The 18364-nt window shown below is 40.0% G+C and overlaps 1 protein-coding gene across 2 annotated transcripts in view; it reads left to right on the top strand.

The window, feature by feature from the left end:
- The first annotated feature begins 11622 nt into the window (after positions 1-11622).
- The window catches only part of TBC1D2B (TBC1 domain family member 2B), a 30848-nt gene continuing 24106 nt past the window's right edge, over positions 11623-18364 (top strand). The window contains exon 1 of one of the 2 annotated variants that reach the window (XM_054168898.1): positions 11623-11684. Coding sequence is in view for 1 of the 2 variants with exons in the window: in XM_009911393.2 (XP_009909695.2) it covers positions 12479-12841 (363 nt within the window). In the remaining variant the exon portion in view is untranslated. Of the gene's footprint in view, positions 11685-12478; positions 12842-18364 lie in introns of those variants that run through there. The other variant, XM_009911393.2, reaches the window with a different exon arrangement.

Genomic DNA, 18364 nt, shown 5'->3' with positions numbered 1-18364 from the left:
TTGCTGGCTTTTAGTATCATTTGATATTCATTTCAGGGTTTTTTATACAAACAAAACCCCATATTTTACATTGTCGTGTTCTCTGGTAGTATAGTGGCTGCAGCTGTTGCGGGTAATAGCACACTGCTATGAAGACAGGCGGAGGAAGCTAGTGTTGTTCAGCCTCAAAAAGAGGAGGCTCCAGGGAGATCTAACAGTGACCTTCCAGCACCTGAAGGGGGCTACAAGAAGGATGGAGAGAGACCGTTTGCAAAGGCTTGTGGTGATAAGATGAGGGGCAATGGCTTCAAACTGTAGAAGAGCTGATTTAGATTATATGTTAGGAACAAGTTCTGCATCATGAGGATGGTGGAACACTGGAACAGGTTGCCCGGGGAGGTGGTTGGGGCCCCATCCATGGAGATTTTCAAAGTGAGGCTTGACAGGGCTCTGAGCACCCTGAGGATGCCCCTGCTTACTGCAGAGGGAGTTGGACTGGATGCCTTTCAGATGTCCCTTCCAACCCAGACCATTCTATGATTCAGACTGTCAATTTCCATAAAGTTTTCTGGGTTTTTTTTGTTTTGTTTTTTTTTCCTTTTTGTCATACCCTTGATACTTCTGCTAACTTGTTTGGCTTAGAACAGCAACAAACACTAAGGTATTTATAGTTTGTATTCATATCTTTGTTCTTGTATGAGAAAACATAAGAATGAATTCATTTGACTTTTATTTTTTACATGCGCCTGATACAATAAAGTTTGTCTACCATAATGTCTTCTGTTATTTGATTGCTGTGAATCATGTCTGTCCCAGATGATCTCATCTTCACTGGAGCTTGGGCACATGCTTAATGTTCAACATCTGGCAAACATACTATTCTGATGGGAAGTAGTTCTTTGAATTAAAGTCAAACTGAGGTAAGGTACCATATATGCCATTATCTTTCTTCATACAGATAGACTCTGTTCCAGTGTTTGATGGTTTTTATGAAAATGTTACTTAGTAAAAATAGGTTTTGTTAAAATCCCTGGAAGTGGAAATGCATGTGAAAAATTACCCAAATTAGGATTTTATTACAAAAACTATAAAAATGCATAGTCTACAGACCCGAATAGGTTCAGATCGTATTCTGAAATAACAGAATATAAAGGCAGCTAGAGACAGAGTTTTGATTGTGGAATAGGAAATATTACACTTATTAGCTTAGGATTCACAATACATCAATTTGAACTGAAATAACAGCAGAATTTAAGAGTTCGTAATGGTTTTTCCCAATACACCTCAGGCAGAACAGGCAATGGAATGAAATTTGATGAGGAAGACTCTAAAGATAAATTAAAATTGTTCATGTCCTCAGGAAGATATGTGTCTGAGACAGAAGTAAAGGACATAGGGAACAGATGTTCTGCTCTTTTCTCTATCATTGTGCAGTTATGGGTGTCTTGCAGAGATGTTAATGACACTGAGTGACTATCAAATTCTCTTTGGTGAGGAAAAGGAAGAGACTGTTCTTGGTCAAATTAAAAGAGCATCAGCATTACAAATTTAAGTGCCTTTGTTTAACTGCAAGCTCTGTCATTTTTGTCAGCAAAACACCTTTTGCAACCTGAACTCCAAATGAAGTTCCTTACTGCCCTTTTCTTTTGATTCTCTTATTTGCGAGACCAGTGACAAGCCTGGTGCCGGAGCCCTGTGTGCTTTTCTGTGGCAGTATAGATTACTTGTTTCCTCTCTTCTTTCTCATTGAACAGTTGCTCAGATCCAAATAATTTTGTGCATAAATCTATGACTGTTATATCTGTTCTGCCAATGCACAGTAAATCTGGCATGTATGCTGTTGAGTGCATGCTCACAGCCCTGCAATACAAACGCCCATTTGTACACTCTTCTCCAGTTCTGTATGTGCCTGAAAATGTAGGTCAAAGTGTTTTAACTGTGCTGAAGAGGGTTATGGGCATCAGTCCAGCCTCCTCCTTTTTTACTGTAACTTTTCTCAAGTGAAATCTGTGGATGTGGCAGCCTGCCAGGAGCAAGGCAGCTGATTGCTCTGGGCTTACTCACAGCTGGGGCAATTCCGCATGGCTTGAGCTTGCTATCTGTTCTGTATGTGTTTAACAGGCTGTGTGAAATGATAGCTGGTCTTTGAAGGGGTGAGAACTGAAGACTTTGGTCTGGTGTATCATGAAAAGCTCTGTGAGAAAGCAAGTACAAGGTATCTGTGTTTCGTTGATGGAAATAGTTCTTAGTTCAGTCTGAGAATGTATTCATCTGCCCAGTTCTGCTGTGGAAGTCAGATCCAGGTTTTTTAATAGAGCTTTCATTCCCAGTGGTTCTGGTCTGCTCCTCACATCACCCCAAAGGCAGTGCTGGTAGTGAACTCATGCTGATCATTAGTACATTGTTTGTAGCAATCTAATATTCAGGATTACTTCAATGCCAGTTATAAATAGATTTCTGTTCACCAGATCCACCCAACCCCCCATTAAGGGAAAATTATCTTCTGTTTAGGAATCTGTCCTTATGGCCTAGTAGAGGTAAAAGAATATTGGGGGTGAGGGGTACCAACAGGGTCTTTTTGGGTTTCATAAAATGGTCATACAATTGGTTTTGTGCAGATAAATGATTCTGCATACAAAAAAACCCTGTAGATTCAGAGAAAATGTCTTCTAGGAGGAATTAGAAACTGAAAGACTGGATTTGCTCTGCTTTAGCACATATGTTAATAAATGTGTGTATTTGCAGAAATTATTTTCCAGGCAATCCAGTGAGACTTTTCATATATTTAAGGGGTTTTAATCTCTTTCATGATGATTTTATCTCCTTTTAAATATATAACCAAATAGGATAAGAACATACAGATAGATCGCATGTTGTCAGGTCACATATCCTAAGGATGGCAGTAACACTAGAATTTACAGATTCACTAGTCACTCTTACTGCTCATCTTTTAAACTTTGGCTTTCAGCAGAATTTACTAGCAGAAGTTTCTGGTGGGATGATTTGATCCCATGTCACTTGTTGTAAAGGATTTTCCACTTGCAGTTATCTCTTGTAGCTGGCACCCAGAGAATTCTATGTATTTTAATTTTTTTCCAAGAGATTCACAAAATTAAATACTGGGGTTATTCATGCAGTAAGCCCAGTCAGGTTTGCTTAGAGGAGTTTCCTTTTCTCACTGTGATAATTCCGTAGTAGCCAGATATCCTTGAAGGCCTGATTTCCCCAACAGGAAGGCTCCTACTCATCTCAGTAGAAAAGCATCAGATCAGGTCCTTAAATAATATTTTGCACTGTTCAGAAGTGGAATGTATAAACAACAAATCAAGGACTGCAAATAAATTATCCTGTTTCTGTGAAAGTATTAATGATCAGGCACTGTCAGGGATGGAAAACGGATGCTGCAACTATTCTTATTGTTTCATTCCTTATGAGACTGTATCAAATGAAAGTACTCTAGCTTCATATGACAGATAAGGAGAATGTTCAGCCTTGGTCATGTTCCTTTCTGGAGAAAAAATTGTAATTCTTTGGATAATGCTGAATTTAAGCATATTATTTTATTTGATTGTGAAGTAAATATTTGAATCTTTGTCTTTTTCAAAACCTCTAGACTGCAGGCCACAGTTCTCCCTTCTGACCTGCATTCCTATCCTTGGCCAATACACAGGCAGACATCACAGAGCACAGAGGAAGGAACCATGTGGTCAACGGATGCCAGTAGTGTGCTTGTCTGAAACAAGGGAACAGTAGGCATAAGGGCAACTTTGGGATAACAAAGAATGGGTATGTTTCTGCTGGTTTGGTGAACAGTCTTCGTCCACTCCATCAGAACTGAAGTCAGTTAATTATATCCTTACCTTCCTCTTGAAGTGTGCAGTTAGTGGAATAATATCAGGTTAAATTGTTTCAAGGCAGACACCAGACCTACTTACTTGAACCGAGTCCAGTGCCATACTACCTGTGCTAAACAGCACCATTATCTCTGGGATGTCCTTTTGGTAGGTTTATTAAAACATGAATAGTTAATCTTAGCCTTAAGAATCTTTCTTAGTGATTTAATCTATACTTTACATGTTTTGTTTGAATATTCTCACTATGCTGATCTAAACAGAGAATATTTGAGGTCGCAAAGAACACAGGCATCTGAGTTTGCACTGTATTGATATTTCTTGTAAAATTGCACAATGAGCTCAGCTAACATTCCCTCTCATTTGCTTTCTTGAAATGAGTACCTCATGTACATGAAGAGGCTGCAGGCTTACAAGCAGGTATCACTGTCTTCCACATTGTGAATAAGCATTTGATAGAACAAATTCTGATAAAGCCAGAGTAAATCTTTTAAATACTATCTTCGTATTTGACTGAACTCCTCCTGGGAAGAAACTTGAGATTTGTCATATCCTTTTGAAAATGCCAGTGTGTCATTTGAATGTTCACTTGGGAATCTCTTGGGTATTATATGTGAGCCAGACGACTACTGCAGTGCAGTAGGTTTGGCTTCAGGTCTCTCAGGTTTCCTCAGAAGTTTAGGGCTTATTCTGATCACTTGCTGCAGAAATAAGAGTCTGCTGCATGCCGTGTATTGAAAACTGTAACTTTGTTAGAGAAGCTTACCATTAGTGACTTGTTAATGGCATAGTCTCATTTCTTATTTTTTTTCTTATTTTCATCACAGAACTGGTAGAGCACTAGTGTTTCTGCAGGTTAGCTATTGTATTAACCTCGAGAATACCAGTGAAGAAAAAAGGCAGGGCAGTCAGGGTAAATTATGCCTATTATGCTGAGAAGAGCCTAGATAAGTCTTGATTTAGTAAAATGAAAACTGAGGAGTTAGGAATCCTGTGATGAAACCCAGGAAGCTTGATTCAGTACCCTGGATTTTGAAACCTACAAAACCCTCTTACCTTTCCTTATCCTATTTATCTTAAGGTATAAAGCAGGTGGAAATCTTGAATTGACAGCTAAGCTACTGCTATTGATTGTAATAATTTACAAATCAATATAAATTCATAGCCTTTGGTGCTAATTAATCTATTTTCTTATGTCCCACTAAGGAAGGGGAAAATGAAGAAGGCAGAAGGAGAGAGAGTCAAGGACACTTCCCTGGTCATCTACTGATTTATTCTGCCCCCAAGCAGAACCTTCAATCATCTCTATGACTGCTGAGGCAGCCAATTTCTAAACTCCTTTTTAGCCTAGAAATCTATTATAGGGACATGAGGAAAAGAAAATTGTGGTGATAGTTTTTAATCAAGATTCATAGGTGCCTTCTTTTTTGGGGAGTGAAATTTGCTTTCTATCTAATATCTTCTAGTATTTCTGTTAATTGTGACACTATGGCAGTGTTGCTGTCTGCCTGTTTCTTCTTGAATTCACAAAATAATTTAGATCCCTTTTTTGTTTTGGTTTAATGCCTTTTGTTGGCTCACAGTGGAAGCTGTCTGTGATGCATGGCAGGGATCTGTGATTTGACTGTTTTGCATTTTTAATCTGTAAGCATAAAGAGCTGAATGTGAGAATTTGTTTCAAACCAGAAAAGGTTGTAGTGTAATGTTAATAACCACTGAGAATGGAATTTTGGCCTGCTGCTGCTCAGAATACACACAGTCAGTGAAAATGAGCTGAACAGAATGGATGTAATTAGAAGCACTTCTGGAATACTTCCACAGCTTTGGGATCTGGAGAACAAACTCATATAGAAGGTGAACCTGAACTGCTATTTCACCAACTTTTTTAATGTGTGTGCAGCTGGTTTATTGTAAAGGATTGTATTTTGTCTCTTATTGCACAAGATGTATAGTTTGTACTCAGTCTTCCACCAAGTACAGGAGAGTGCCTAGACACTATTAGAAATGGTCTTTTCTTGATTAAAAAAGTGTTTCCACTTCAAGTACTGGCATTTTGTCTGCTGTATGATAAATGTAATTAAGAGGAAAATGAACTATAGAGTTTGAGTTTGTCCCCAGAATTGGTCTTTTTTTGGTGTTTTGTTTGTTTTATGACTTTTCTTTTTTTACTTGAACTTACTTATTCACTGTAACTGCAAATGTCTTTAACAGTACCTTAAAGGAACAGAGAAATAACAATGAACAAATCATATCTTCATGTAAAATACTACAGAAACACTTGAGTAAACTTCTCAGTTCTGCTTTGTCTTCTAAGAATTTCTGCCCTCTTTAACAGAAAAGAACATCAAGGAACCCTGGAAGGGTATGTGTTAGTGGATTTGCATTCCCATTGGGTATTGGGGATCTCTGTACAGCGACTGGCTCTCACATGCAGAAAGGATGAATTAGCTGAGTCAAGTTCAGTTACTACAGTAGGGAGAAGCAGATTATTTCATCTCTCCATTGATCTCTGCATTCCAGGTACACCTTTCTCATTTGTGGTTCTCTTTTTGAAAGACCAGAGGCTGAGGAGAATCAGCAGTACTGCCCCTCCTTACCAGTTACTTACTGCAGTATCACTAATGTCCAGTGGATGCTTCCAAAGAGCTGCTCATACTTTGCACTTCTCTGTGATCATTTCTTTCCAGCAGGTGTTTGCCTCACACTTTTTTCCCTGTGTGTTCTCCTGCTCTAGTTGCTCTCCTACTGTGAATTAGGAACCAGCATTTAGAACAGTGTTCTCAGGGCCAGTGAATGTGCTGAACCTGGTAGGTTGTAACTAAGTGTGGTAAACAGACTTAATGAAACTGCTTGTATTTCTTAAAAACTAAATATATATGCTAAATTCTCAGCCTGTCTTCATGTGCAAGATTTCACATTTATCATGGAACAGATGCATGAATGCCTGTTGCGGGTACAGAACATTTGCTTCTATGTGCGGATTTCACATTCAGGAAATTACTGAGCAATCTTGTGACTGGGTAGCTATCTGATAGATACCGTAGATTAACTCAGTGATTCATTTCAGAAGATTCCAAACAAAAATGAATGCTATAGCAATTAATTGCTTTGAGTAAGGTATATATTCTATAACCTCTGTGAAGAATTCACAAGTAGTACCTGAAGAGTGCAGTAAGAATGCATCATTATGGGTGTAAGCTGCAGTCCTCAAACTAACCATATGTGCAGTTTCCATCTGCTGCTGTTGGTATTAGCAAAAGCTGATGCTCCAAGAGGCAGTTAGGATTTGAGGTGGGGAGAATGGAAAACATTTGCCTTCAATGAAGTCAGATGTGTTTGGAGCAATTGTGAGTGCATGCCATGAAAACATGGCTTGGTCTTTATGGGGTAACATTCCTCATTCTCAATTAGCTATACTTTTTATCTTTTTCTAGGACAAATCTTTTTTTCTAGACTTATGCAAAATTTCCATTGATATTAATGTAACAGGGTCAGAGCAAGTGTTTTTTACTCTCAGGTAAGCCACTGGTTTCATGTAATTGCAAATTTGGCATCTGTCTGGAAATGACAGGAAAATTTTCCCCTGATGTTTCTTAGACAATACTATTATTTGGTATCTGCCTTAGCTAGAAAGGACTTGGGGTTAGTTTGGCTCCAGATTTGAATGTTGTGACTTACTCCTGAATCTCTATTTCCTCCATTTTTCATGTGTTTCCTGTCTTTATCTAAAGCCCAGAAGTTCCACACCAGAAAACCACAGGAAAAGCTGCTCTGGTAATGTGTCTTGATCAGAAACAAATAGCAAGAGAGACTTCCTGCAAAATCATTTTCTCATGATGAATGTAGCTTGGAAACTAGACCAAAAAGTCTGACTAACTCTGCCTATTTTTAGATAAGATTAATTATGGATTTGTATTTTAAAAGTATGTAAGTATCTTTCTGTTTACATGACCCAGTTTATATAACCCATTAGACCTGCAGTACATTTCTACCTATTAAAATTGGCCTTCTGAACTAAGTAAGAGCAAGTACTGGTAAAAACACTACATTAAAAACTGCCTACACTAAATGCTGTAGATAAATGCCAGCACAAACATCCCTGTGTTTGTATAGCAGTGATACAGTTTTTCCTGTTACCTCTTTTCCTCTTTTTAGTTTTGTGTGAGGTAGCTTGGCTTGTGTACTACAAATTTTGCTTATCTGATCACCCAACTATGTAGTCTGATGACTTCTTTATGCACTTTGCAATTTTATTATGAAGTAGTACTCTGGCCAGAATATTTCAGTTTACATAAAGCAAGGCAAAGAATCCCTGCACCTCGAGGATAGCTTCTATTCTTGTTTATTTGTCCAGCTCTTGAATTTAAGCAGTGTAATCCCAAAGAAATCTCCTTCCTCCATTCTGATAGTGCTGCAATGACAGAATTCTGACCACTAGAATATTTGTGAATTCTGGACTCCAAAATTGTTTCTACTCTTTTGCTTTCTCTCTTGGCTCTTACTTTGCAAGATGAGTCTTCAACATCTCGCTCTTTCCAGTTCTAAGAAAATCTGATTGATAACCAAAAGTGATTTTGAGTATTCCTCCAGTGAATATGCTGGGTTCATCTTTAAGCTATGTAGCTTAGCATTGCTTAAGCTGCTACAGAGGGAATAAACCTTAAGCAGCCATTTGCTAAGTTATTTGTCACTGAGAGACAGTGGATGTAAAACTTTTGTCATCTATTCTGTCTCCCTGGATTTTTCCTGATTCTTGTTGTATGTAAAGCTTGCATGTACTTCAAAGCAATTACATAAAAAAGGGATTATGTAAAGATTTTAGTTAGTCTATTCTGTGATCTCCTCTAATCTTCCTTTTTACTGGCATGTCTATAAGTCCCCATTACATGTATGTATTCATAGATTCTCCACTGGAAATGAAGTATACACTTGGAAATGAGTTCCACTGTAAGCAGCTGAAACAATTTTGTTAATTGTATGTGTTTATATTGCCTATTAATCTTTCCTGTCTACAACAGTACCCTCCATTCTTCTGCTTATCCTCTTCAGCATCACTATCAAGCTCTGTAGCAGTCCTCTAGCCATCCTGGAGCTACATGAATGCCAACAAGCCGACGATTATGTGCATACAGATTGCCTAGTTCATTGCTACAGTTAAGTAGTTCTTGTTTTTCTATTGATAAGGGCTCCAGTTTGACGCTCTCTCCTCTATATGGCTACCAACTTGCCTGGATGTCTTTACAAGCTGGATCACAGATGTGTAACTAGAAATCAATGCTGCCATTCACTGAATTGTATAATTGTTGCTTTTTTGTAGTTGTGCAACAGAAAATAAACCCAATGCATTTAATGGTGCTGTATATTCATCTGGTTTTGTGTGAGACAGTTAACTAAAATTAAATTAGGGCTTTCCTACTGAAGCAGAAACGACAGATAAGCTTCCCTGCTTATTCACAGTTCCTTGTTGGGAAGAAAAGAATTCTACAAAAGACGAGCATGAAAGAGGGAAGGGGCACCATCTAGTGTTTAAAGTATAATAGTGGGGAATGAAAAGCATGAGACATTGCCCATCAGCTAAAATATATAGACCATGTAATTCTTTGGCTGCCTTGTTTGCATATCAGGAGGAATTTATTCTGGAAATGTAGCAATGTGTTAATAATATGATGTTCCTCACGGATGTTGTGATGGCTGAGAGGCAAGGGAAGATAGAATGACATTATCAGACTGCATCAGAAACAGTACTTTGGTGACAAGCTTTGCCTATTTGTCTTAGGACAAGTGAAAAACTATTCGGCCTGTGAAATTATGTAGGGCCATGCTGCATACAAGTTTTATGCATAACTGGGCTATTGCAGAATGCCAATATTTGTGCTGGCAGTGACAGTCATGTATAACATTCTGCAGGAACCTGTAAAATATTTGTTAAAATGGAATAAAAAAGTAAAAAAAAGGGGAAAAAGTAACCATTCAGCCTATATGTCAGCATGCAGATTTGGACTGGTATGTGTGGGAGAGGGCTTGAGGGTGCAGTTGTCTGTAGGTCAATTGTTCTGGAAAACAAAACCCAGTAGATGTTTAGTGTGAGCTCTCAGATGTTTTGAGTTTCATCTCTTAACTGAATCCCTCTATCTCAGAAGATACCAGACAAGAGACAAAGTCGTTTTTGCTTTCTATTTTGTGAAAGGAAATAGTGTACACTCTTAGACATTCTAATTTTGGAGCTATGATCTCAGTTGAACGAAAAGCACAGGACAGATGTGCTCTTTGTAGCTTATTGGTGTTCCCTGCAATTCTGTGTTCATGACAGCATGAGCCTGGTGTACACACAACCTATACTCTGCCTCCATTTCTAGTGAGACCTTCTCTTTTCCTTGCATTTGGTTGTTTCTTTTTGGTGTTGTTTTGGTTTTTTAAGAGTAAAATGTGACCTTATTTAAGAACTGCAAATGCTTATATTCATCAGAAAACAAAACCATTACAACTGTAATGAGTTAGACCAGTTTCTCATTTCTGAATATAATAGGGTTAGATGTTTCATGTGCAGTGGATGGCCTGGTTCAGCCAAAAGTACTATTACTAAAATAGTCATCAATTTTGAAGAGAGAAAAACACACCAGGAAAAAAGAAAGAAAAAAAAAAAAAAGAAAGAAAGAAAGAAATAGTTTCAAATATTTTCATGTTTGACAAGCTTTATGGTCTCTTGGGGAGCATAACCATTATGAGTTTAACCATGCAGTGTGTAAATGTTACTTGACTGTTGCACTGTGGTTAGGACTTCAATGCACACCAAGGGCTGCACTGGCCCCTGCCTCTCGGTAAGAGGGAAATAACACCTTGTGAAATGCTTTTCATACTTGTTTTCCAGGCACCTGTTGGCAACAGAATGTCACCTTTATAATCTCTGCATCCTGGACATGAAAACATGAAAGGAAGAAGCAGGTAAAAGCAAAAGTATTGTTTTCATTTGTATTCAACACAGCACATGTGGATCTGTTTTGGGGGGGGGGGGGGGGGATACATGAAATAAGGAACTTACTTCCCAAGAAGGGGAGCTTTATGTTAATCAGCTGTGAAATTAGGGGATTCTCCTGCTCTGAGTGATGTAAGGAAGCTAAACAGAAAATTGGAGAAGTAGTGACAGCAAAAGTTTTGAGGATTTAGGAATTGGTTTTGTGATTTTGCTGCAGGGTGTTATTATTGATAGGCAGTAAGAGTCATGGGTGCTCAGCACACAGAGAACAAGGCCTGACTTCATTAAAGTGATGAGATAATGTAATAGGTCAGGCATAAGTGCTGGGGCAGTTCAACTTGCCTAAATGGCTGAGATAAGGCACTGGCAGTTTCAAAAAAGAATCAGTGTTTTCTTTCTCTAATCCATGTTCTGGCAAATGGCACTTGCCAAGAAAGAGTATGATGCTACCAGAAGACCAAGAATAATTGGTACGTGGGGAAGAAGATGCTGAGCAGCATACATGGAAGAAAGATTACTGACCTGTTCTTTAAGCAGGATCAACCCTTTGTAATTTTCCACATTTACTAACAAAGCCTCAGCTTTTGATGAGCAGAGCCAGTCACTGCAGTCTAAGGAAAAAATACAAAGTCTAAGCCTAGCCTGCAACATTTAATGTTTCAGTGGATCATGCTCCATGTCATGTGAGTTGTCTGGGGAGATGGCTTCCACGCCTCAGTTTCTGTAGCAAATGAGTCAATCTCTGCTAACAGAACACTGGCTGTTTCTTCACTCAACACAATTCTTACCAGTAGGTGACATCTGGAAGAGGGAAGAGAGCCCTGCAATCCCTTAAGGCAGCATCTAAGTGGAACCCATGGACAACTACACTGAATATTCAGGTGCTCTGTATCCTTTACATCCTTTAGCACAGAATGAAAATATTGTATGGCAGATGAGACAGTTACTTTTTATTAACAAATTAAAGCATTTGCAAATGAGAACGGAGTAAGAAGCTCTGGGGCATTGAGGATTTCTGGATCACATCCAAGCTACCAGAATTCAGTTAGATGAACCTAGCTGATAAATAGCATAATCCCATTGTGAACATGAGGTGCCAGCAAACCTCTTATGCTGTACTTAAGGTTGACAATGCCAGTAAACATACAGGGAGCTTCTGAACGCAGGGGCTGGCGTCAGTGCTCCTTCGGTTACTGTTGCGCTGCCAGCCAGGGGGCCGGGGCAGAGAGAAAGTTTGTAACGGGAGACTTCAAATGAATAATGGCCGTCAGCAAGACAAGGGGTTTAATCTGATCGTGGGCCAGACCGCACTCTGGAAATTAGTTTCTTATGTGGCGACCAAAGCACTGGCGCCCGGGAGCAGTAGCGCAAAAGCTGGTGCGCCAGGAGCCCTGAGCTTGTGGGGTAGGTGGCTTTCCACGTCAGCAACCGCCAGCGTCGTGCCGGTTTCCCGGAAAAGCGCCCTACGAAGGCCAGGGCCCCCTCCGGATTCTGTTCGACGGGCAGTGGAGCCGCACTTGGCAGGCGGGGTGGGGCGGCCTTGGCTTTGGCCGCGGCAGGGCGGGGCTGGCCAGGCCGCGGCGGCACTACAAGTCCCGTGAGGCGGCGCGGCCCTGGCGGAGCAGATCCCTGTGAGGCGGCCGACGCTGCGTCCGCGGTGGGGCGAGGCAGGGAGATGCCGGCGGCGGGTTCGGCTGGGGAGGAGGGTTCGGCGGGGTCCGGAGGAGAGGGCGCAGGGCCCGGCGGCGGGGCGGTGCGGGAGCAGGCTGGCCCCGGCACCCCTAAGCTCTGCGGGTACTTACAGAAACTGTCAGGCAAGGGCCCCCTGCGCGGCTTCCGCAGCCGCTGGTTCGTCTTCGACCCCCGCCGCTGCTACCTCTATTATTTCAAAGGGCCGCAGGAGGCGCTGCCCCTCGGGCACCTCGACATCGCCTCTGCCTGCTTCAGCTACCACCAGCCCGAGGCCGGCGCCGCTGCCGGGGACGAGGCCGCCGCCTTCGAGGTGCACAGCCCCAACGGTGCTGTCGCCGTGCTCAAGGTAGGCCCGGGGTGTCCCGGCACGGCCCCTCAGCGCTGGGGCGGGCAGCGGGTGTAGCTCTCTGCCTGGCGCGGCGGTGCTGGCCATTCTCGCGGTCTCCGTGCCTTCCCGATGCCTGCGCTGGCGGGATTGCTCTTCGCTGCGGTTCGTGTGGTCTTTCTAAAAGCAGAAAAGGAGTGTTTCGCAAACGCGGGGTAGATCGGTAGTACCGGGCTATCCCGAGCCGCGGGTTCTTTTTTGTTTTCCTTCATGGTTTTGTCTTTAAAGTGCTCTTCTGAAGGGGGCACGGTCCCACTGGAGCAGAGAGGGCTTAGATGGCTTGGCTGAGGGGCTTCTGTGGAAGCGTCGGAGTAAAAAAAGATTTCCAAGGAACTCTCGTGGGTTGCGTTTCACTTCTGCGGTGTTTACTTAGAAAAGATTATGCATGGCAGAAGTTTTCATGTCGACTGCTTGGGGAGGAAGGAAGAGGAGGAGGAGGAGGAAGAATTGTTTCCTGATAGTAGAAGAGGCTGCTTATCTCATTGTGTTAGCAAGGATGCAGACTTTCGTAGGACGAGAAGTAAACGTTAGGGTTCTTTCACTTATCTCTGTTGTCATGCCTAGGAAAAAAACCAAGGAAACGCTTTTCACTCAAGAAATAAGTTTTGAGTATCCATTATTTTTTATTGAGTCTAAGATATATATTTTCCACAAGGAATGTTCATGTGCACTGAGTTTTCACATAAACTTTCTTTTTTAGGAAATTCTTTATTGCTAGAGTATAACCTGTAATGTTTTATTAAAGAGCAGAACTTCCCATTGAATATTGCAAGAGATCTTTTTTTTTTTTAACTTAATTATCAGTGGAGACTTGAGCAATAATAATAAACGCTGAGATTGTAGAATATGATTGTATGAATCTTTCTAGTTTTCTGTGTTGATGTATGTGAATGTTTGGCAAAAGAAGTGATCATTAGGATACTTTACTGAAGACTAAGCAAGTTAACTGGAAAACTAGTATGATAATAATCATGAGTATATTTGGTTAAGGAAAAGCAGTCCAATCAGCAGTTTGGCAGGCAGCCCTGTGTAAAAACTACTGATTTCATTGTGTAGCCATAACCAAAGTTTTTATTGCTTTCTGTGCATCTGCCTTTATAGCCTGAATGTTCATGTTGCAGAAGCTACAACTGAAGACTTGGTGTAAACGTTGATTTTAAAATTTATTTTTGTAAAGTGTGTTTGAATTTAATTTGGGTTTTTTATTACAATTTCAAGGAACATGCATAATGCATCTGTTGAATAGGAGAGCCTCTGTTGAGAAACATGTAATTTGTGATTAGGATTATAGTGGAAAAAGAATATGCCACTTGTATGATAAGTAACTAATCTGTGAAACAGTATTTTAGCAGCAGCCTCCAGTGTCTTCTGCAGTCAGGAAGACACAAATCAGACTCAACACTGGTGTGCAAGCAAAGGAATGGGAAATGTCCTTTTCATGTTTTTTCTTGGGATCTTTTAGTCTGTGATGTTCGTGTTCTGCCCATACTTCTTGTATTCAGTTTTCTCTTGTATTATCTAGGAAAAGACCTGCATGGATTGGAGCTTTCTTCATTTTTCCCTTACAGAGACTAAGAAAAAGGTGCCAGTTAAGAAAGTCAAGGTCGTTTCTGTAATTAGCAGAAAAAAACAACCCGAACCAAACCAAACCCCCAACACCGCCCCCCCCCCCCCCAAACAAAACAAAACAAAACAACCAAACAACACACTACCCTCCAAACAAACAAAAAAAACTACAACCCCCCCCAAATATCTTCATATTGTTACGAAGATTGCCCTAAAGCAGCCAAGCGATTGTCCATAGAAATGCTGCTAAGTTGTAGGTGTTTTAAGAAATAAGGCATTAATTAAAATCTTGTGGGATATTGCAGGACCATCTGGCCTTTTGTGGCTGTGTGATTCACCAAGGGATAAGGCTTTTGCAGCTGGAATTAGTTTTCTTCTACCCATTGCAATGCTTTTTTTAAGGCTTTAAATGTTTTGGTGTTGGTTTTTTTTTTGACTAAATTAGTTAGACATAGAATTAAGAATGAATTCAAGATACTAAATTTAAAAAAGCCCACCAAACAACCCCTGAAAATTCCCCATGCTGACTGATACAGTTTCTCTTGAAAACAAGCATGATTTAATCAAGAAGACAGATGTAGTCTTCACCCTTTAGCTCACATGCCTTGTTTTCCTCAGCTTGCTGCCTATTCAGAATTTCCACATCTCGTGATCTAGTCTTTCCCATTCCGCTTTATAAGCCGAGAAGAGCAGTAAGAAATAAGCAATTGGAATTCCAGATTGAAATGATGGCACTCTTGAGGAATGCATTATTTCTTCATAATGCCTCAGTTTTTTGTTAATGTAATGATTTCATCATCAGGATTGTTCAGTCTTTGTCATTTAATAGGAGCCGAGGGCTCTGTGATATATTTGGGAGTTGTTTCTCAGTTTGGTATGAGGGTTGTATGATATACTTGGCAGTTGTTTCCCAGTTTGAGAACAGTGTCAGGAAAATTACACTGTAGCCTTTACAGCACGTAAGACAAATTGTTCATAGTTTTAGAAATGTAGATAACTAACCTGACACTTGCATGTTTGTAGCTTTTCTATCGATTTCCAGTAGTTGAAGTTCCCTGCAAAAAGCTAAGTATGCGTACAAAGTTTTTCCATTCAAAATAAGTAACAATGCCATCACTTTATGTAAAGATGCAGAGAAAATTGTGTTCCTCATGAATTATGGATAGATTATGTCTCAGACTATTTTAATGGGAAGGACCTGATCCTGAAAATCCTTGTTAAAACATGGAATGTTGGCAATATAGTCAAGGGAGCACTGGCCTGTGTTTGCACAGTCAGGTCTGTCATTCATGGAGAGAGTAATTAGCATTATAAATATACATAAATGAACAAATTTCTCATTTTTTTTTAAAGTAGTGTCTTGTTTGGGTAATGGCCTATTCACTTGCTTTTTGAAATAGAGAAACAGTGACCAGTGATGATTAATAGCTTGTGTGTCTAGTCACTTACTGTGGATAACTTCTTTGTGAGCAGCGCTAGATTAGAAGAGTAGAACGGAAAGTTACAGAAAAGAAACTTTTCTGGTTATTGGCTAAGTAGTAAACATATTAGGCACTGCAGCTTTTGAATCATGGGTACTTGAAAGTATTGAAGACAACAATTAGTGACAACAGTATTATTTAGGGGCTTTTACTCTAAATTTGTCAATGATCTTGAAGGATGTGACAATGATTAATAATGTGGTGCCCAAGATTAAATATACTTGCATTAGTATCTAGCACCATTAGGCCCTATCTTGGCTTAGAAGGTTGCTCAGCAGTAAAGGTTATATGTTTTCTGAGCTGATCCTTTCTGTTGGTTTTGTTGTTTGTGTTTGTGGTGGTGGCTTGCTTTTTTGTTTGGTTGGTGTTTTATTTTCCTGTTTAGTGGGTGTAATGCTTTAATTAAAAACAGAGCTTCCCTTCATAAAAATCCATCTGGCTTCAGATTTTCTGTTTGAAGATTGATTAATCATAAGAAATGCAAACTTGATGGTGATGTTCCCTTTTATGAAAAGCTTGAGGGAGAGTTCATCAGTGTTCACAGAAGGATTGTGGCATGAATTTCTATGAGTTTCCTTAAAATGGCATGTCTGCTTATTGCATTTCTTGGACTCTTCCTGGAAGTGTTTAATACTGACATACAAGCTCTGCCAGTGTAGCCAGGTAGATGATCCCACTGCGTATTTGTTTTCCCCAAATAGTTCTTGTGTGTTGTGCATTGGAAGAAGGTTGTTCCCTACGTGGGAAAGTACAGGAAAATAGTTTTAAGTAAATTATACTAGTTTTCAATCATTTGTGTTGAAAAATACATTGGAATATACATTTCTAACTTAATGTCTTTTGTTGTTTCTGTTGCCTGTAAGTTTGCACTGGTAATTCCTTACCAGGCACCAGTTCAGATGAGATATACTGTGTTTTTTCTTCTCGCAGAAATGCCTCCATTAAGATGTTAGCTAGCTGAGGCTTTTTCTTACTGCAGTGCTGTGCAAGAATTTGGCACAAATAAGGTTTTTTTGACAAGATCTAGTTAAGTATGCTGTGTCTTAGAGTGGGCAGTAGCCAGATACTCAGAAGTCATGAGTAACAGGGCAAGTGTGGAAATGTTCCTTTTTCTGACAGGTTAAGTGAATTTAAAAGATGTTTGCAGATTTGTCTCTAGTTTCAGCATAGGGGAAGAATGAGACTTATAAGAGTATGTGTGTGGTGGTTGGTTTTTGGTTGGTGGTTTTTTTTTTTAATGTAAATTAAAAAATACAGGCTTCAAAGATTTATGTGGTTTGAACAAAACTCAGCAGAGATACTCAGGGTACTCTTTAAAGTAAATAATACATCTGTATTAACTTAATGAAAACTGTTCAAAGGGAGAGGAAAACTTTGTAAGAGAAGAAAGATTGTGTATATGAAGGGAGGAAGGCAAAGAGGCAGAGTGCGGCACACGGAACTGAGTAATTTTTGAGAAAATGACTTAAAATAGGGGAGTGAGAAAGACCTTTACTGTCTTGTTTCACATTGAAGGACTATACTGCAAACTGACCCAATGTGTAACAATGGCATCACTTTTCAACTGAGGATGTGTACCTGCTGCCCACCAGAGGACAAGTGCATTTGGGAATTCAACAGTAACAAGGAGCAACTCCAATAGAATAATTTCATGGTTTTCTAAAGACTATTGGGGAGAGGATAATGGGACAAATTGTGAAAAAGGCTCATTAAGTTGAACTAGACATAACCAGAAGTTAATTGTAGGTATAAGCTAGACTGATTCTGTGTGAATTGCCTCATTAGCTACGTTGTGGTAGCAAGGGGAGCCACTGAAGTGCTGCATCCTGTGCTAGTGGAAGCTCTGTGAATTCTTTGTGGATTTCTGCTGGAGCACAGTAAAACCTTGCTGTACAAGGCCTATGTGCAAGTCTATTATAAGGGAACATGGGCTCTCAGATTTACCGGAAATGAAGATGTGCTACTGGATAAAACTCCAAAGGAAATTGTTTTGTGATACAAATGGAGGGGAAGATACTTACTCTTTGCAAAAAAAGTGGCTGAAGTCTGTAGGCTTAAATCCTGCTGCTGTGGTAATTCTAAAGCTGCCAGTCAGTGATGGCTATCTGGATTGATATATCCCAGTGTCTGGTTCCTTGACACTTTCTGAGAAACTTCAGGCACTTCACAACTATTTTTTCCCCCATGTCTTTTTAATAAGGGAAATGTGTTCTTCCTGTTTCCTGTGAGCAGGCAAGAATAAACAAACTGATTTCCATTTCAGATAAGAAATATCTTGCTTACATATTTTTCTTGCCTACTGAGAAAAGTGAACCTGCAGTGTCCTCTTCTGCCACTGTTTGGTTTATTTCACTGCTTGATTTATGTTGTTTTCTGATGTGCAGGATATACTGAGAGGAACTGGAGCAGCAGCTCTAGCAGTAACTCTGTCTATTTT

Source organism: Dryobates pubescens, chromosome 17 (genome assembly GCF_014839835.1).
Source record: "Dryobates pubescens isolate bDryPub1 chromosome 17, bDryPub1.pri, whole genome shotgun sequence".
In the NCBI taxonomy this organism is placed as follows: Eukaryota; Metazoa; Chordata; class Aves; order Piciformes; family Picidae; genus Dryobates; species Dryobates pubescens.
The sequence above is the reverse complement of the archived record's forward strand: the minus strand, read 5'-3'. Positions and strand labels throughout refer to the sequence as shown.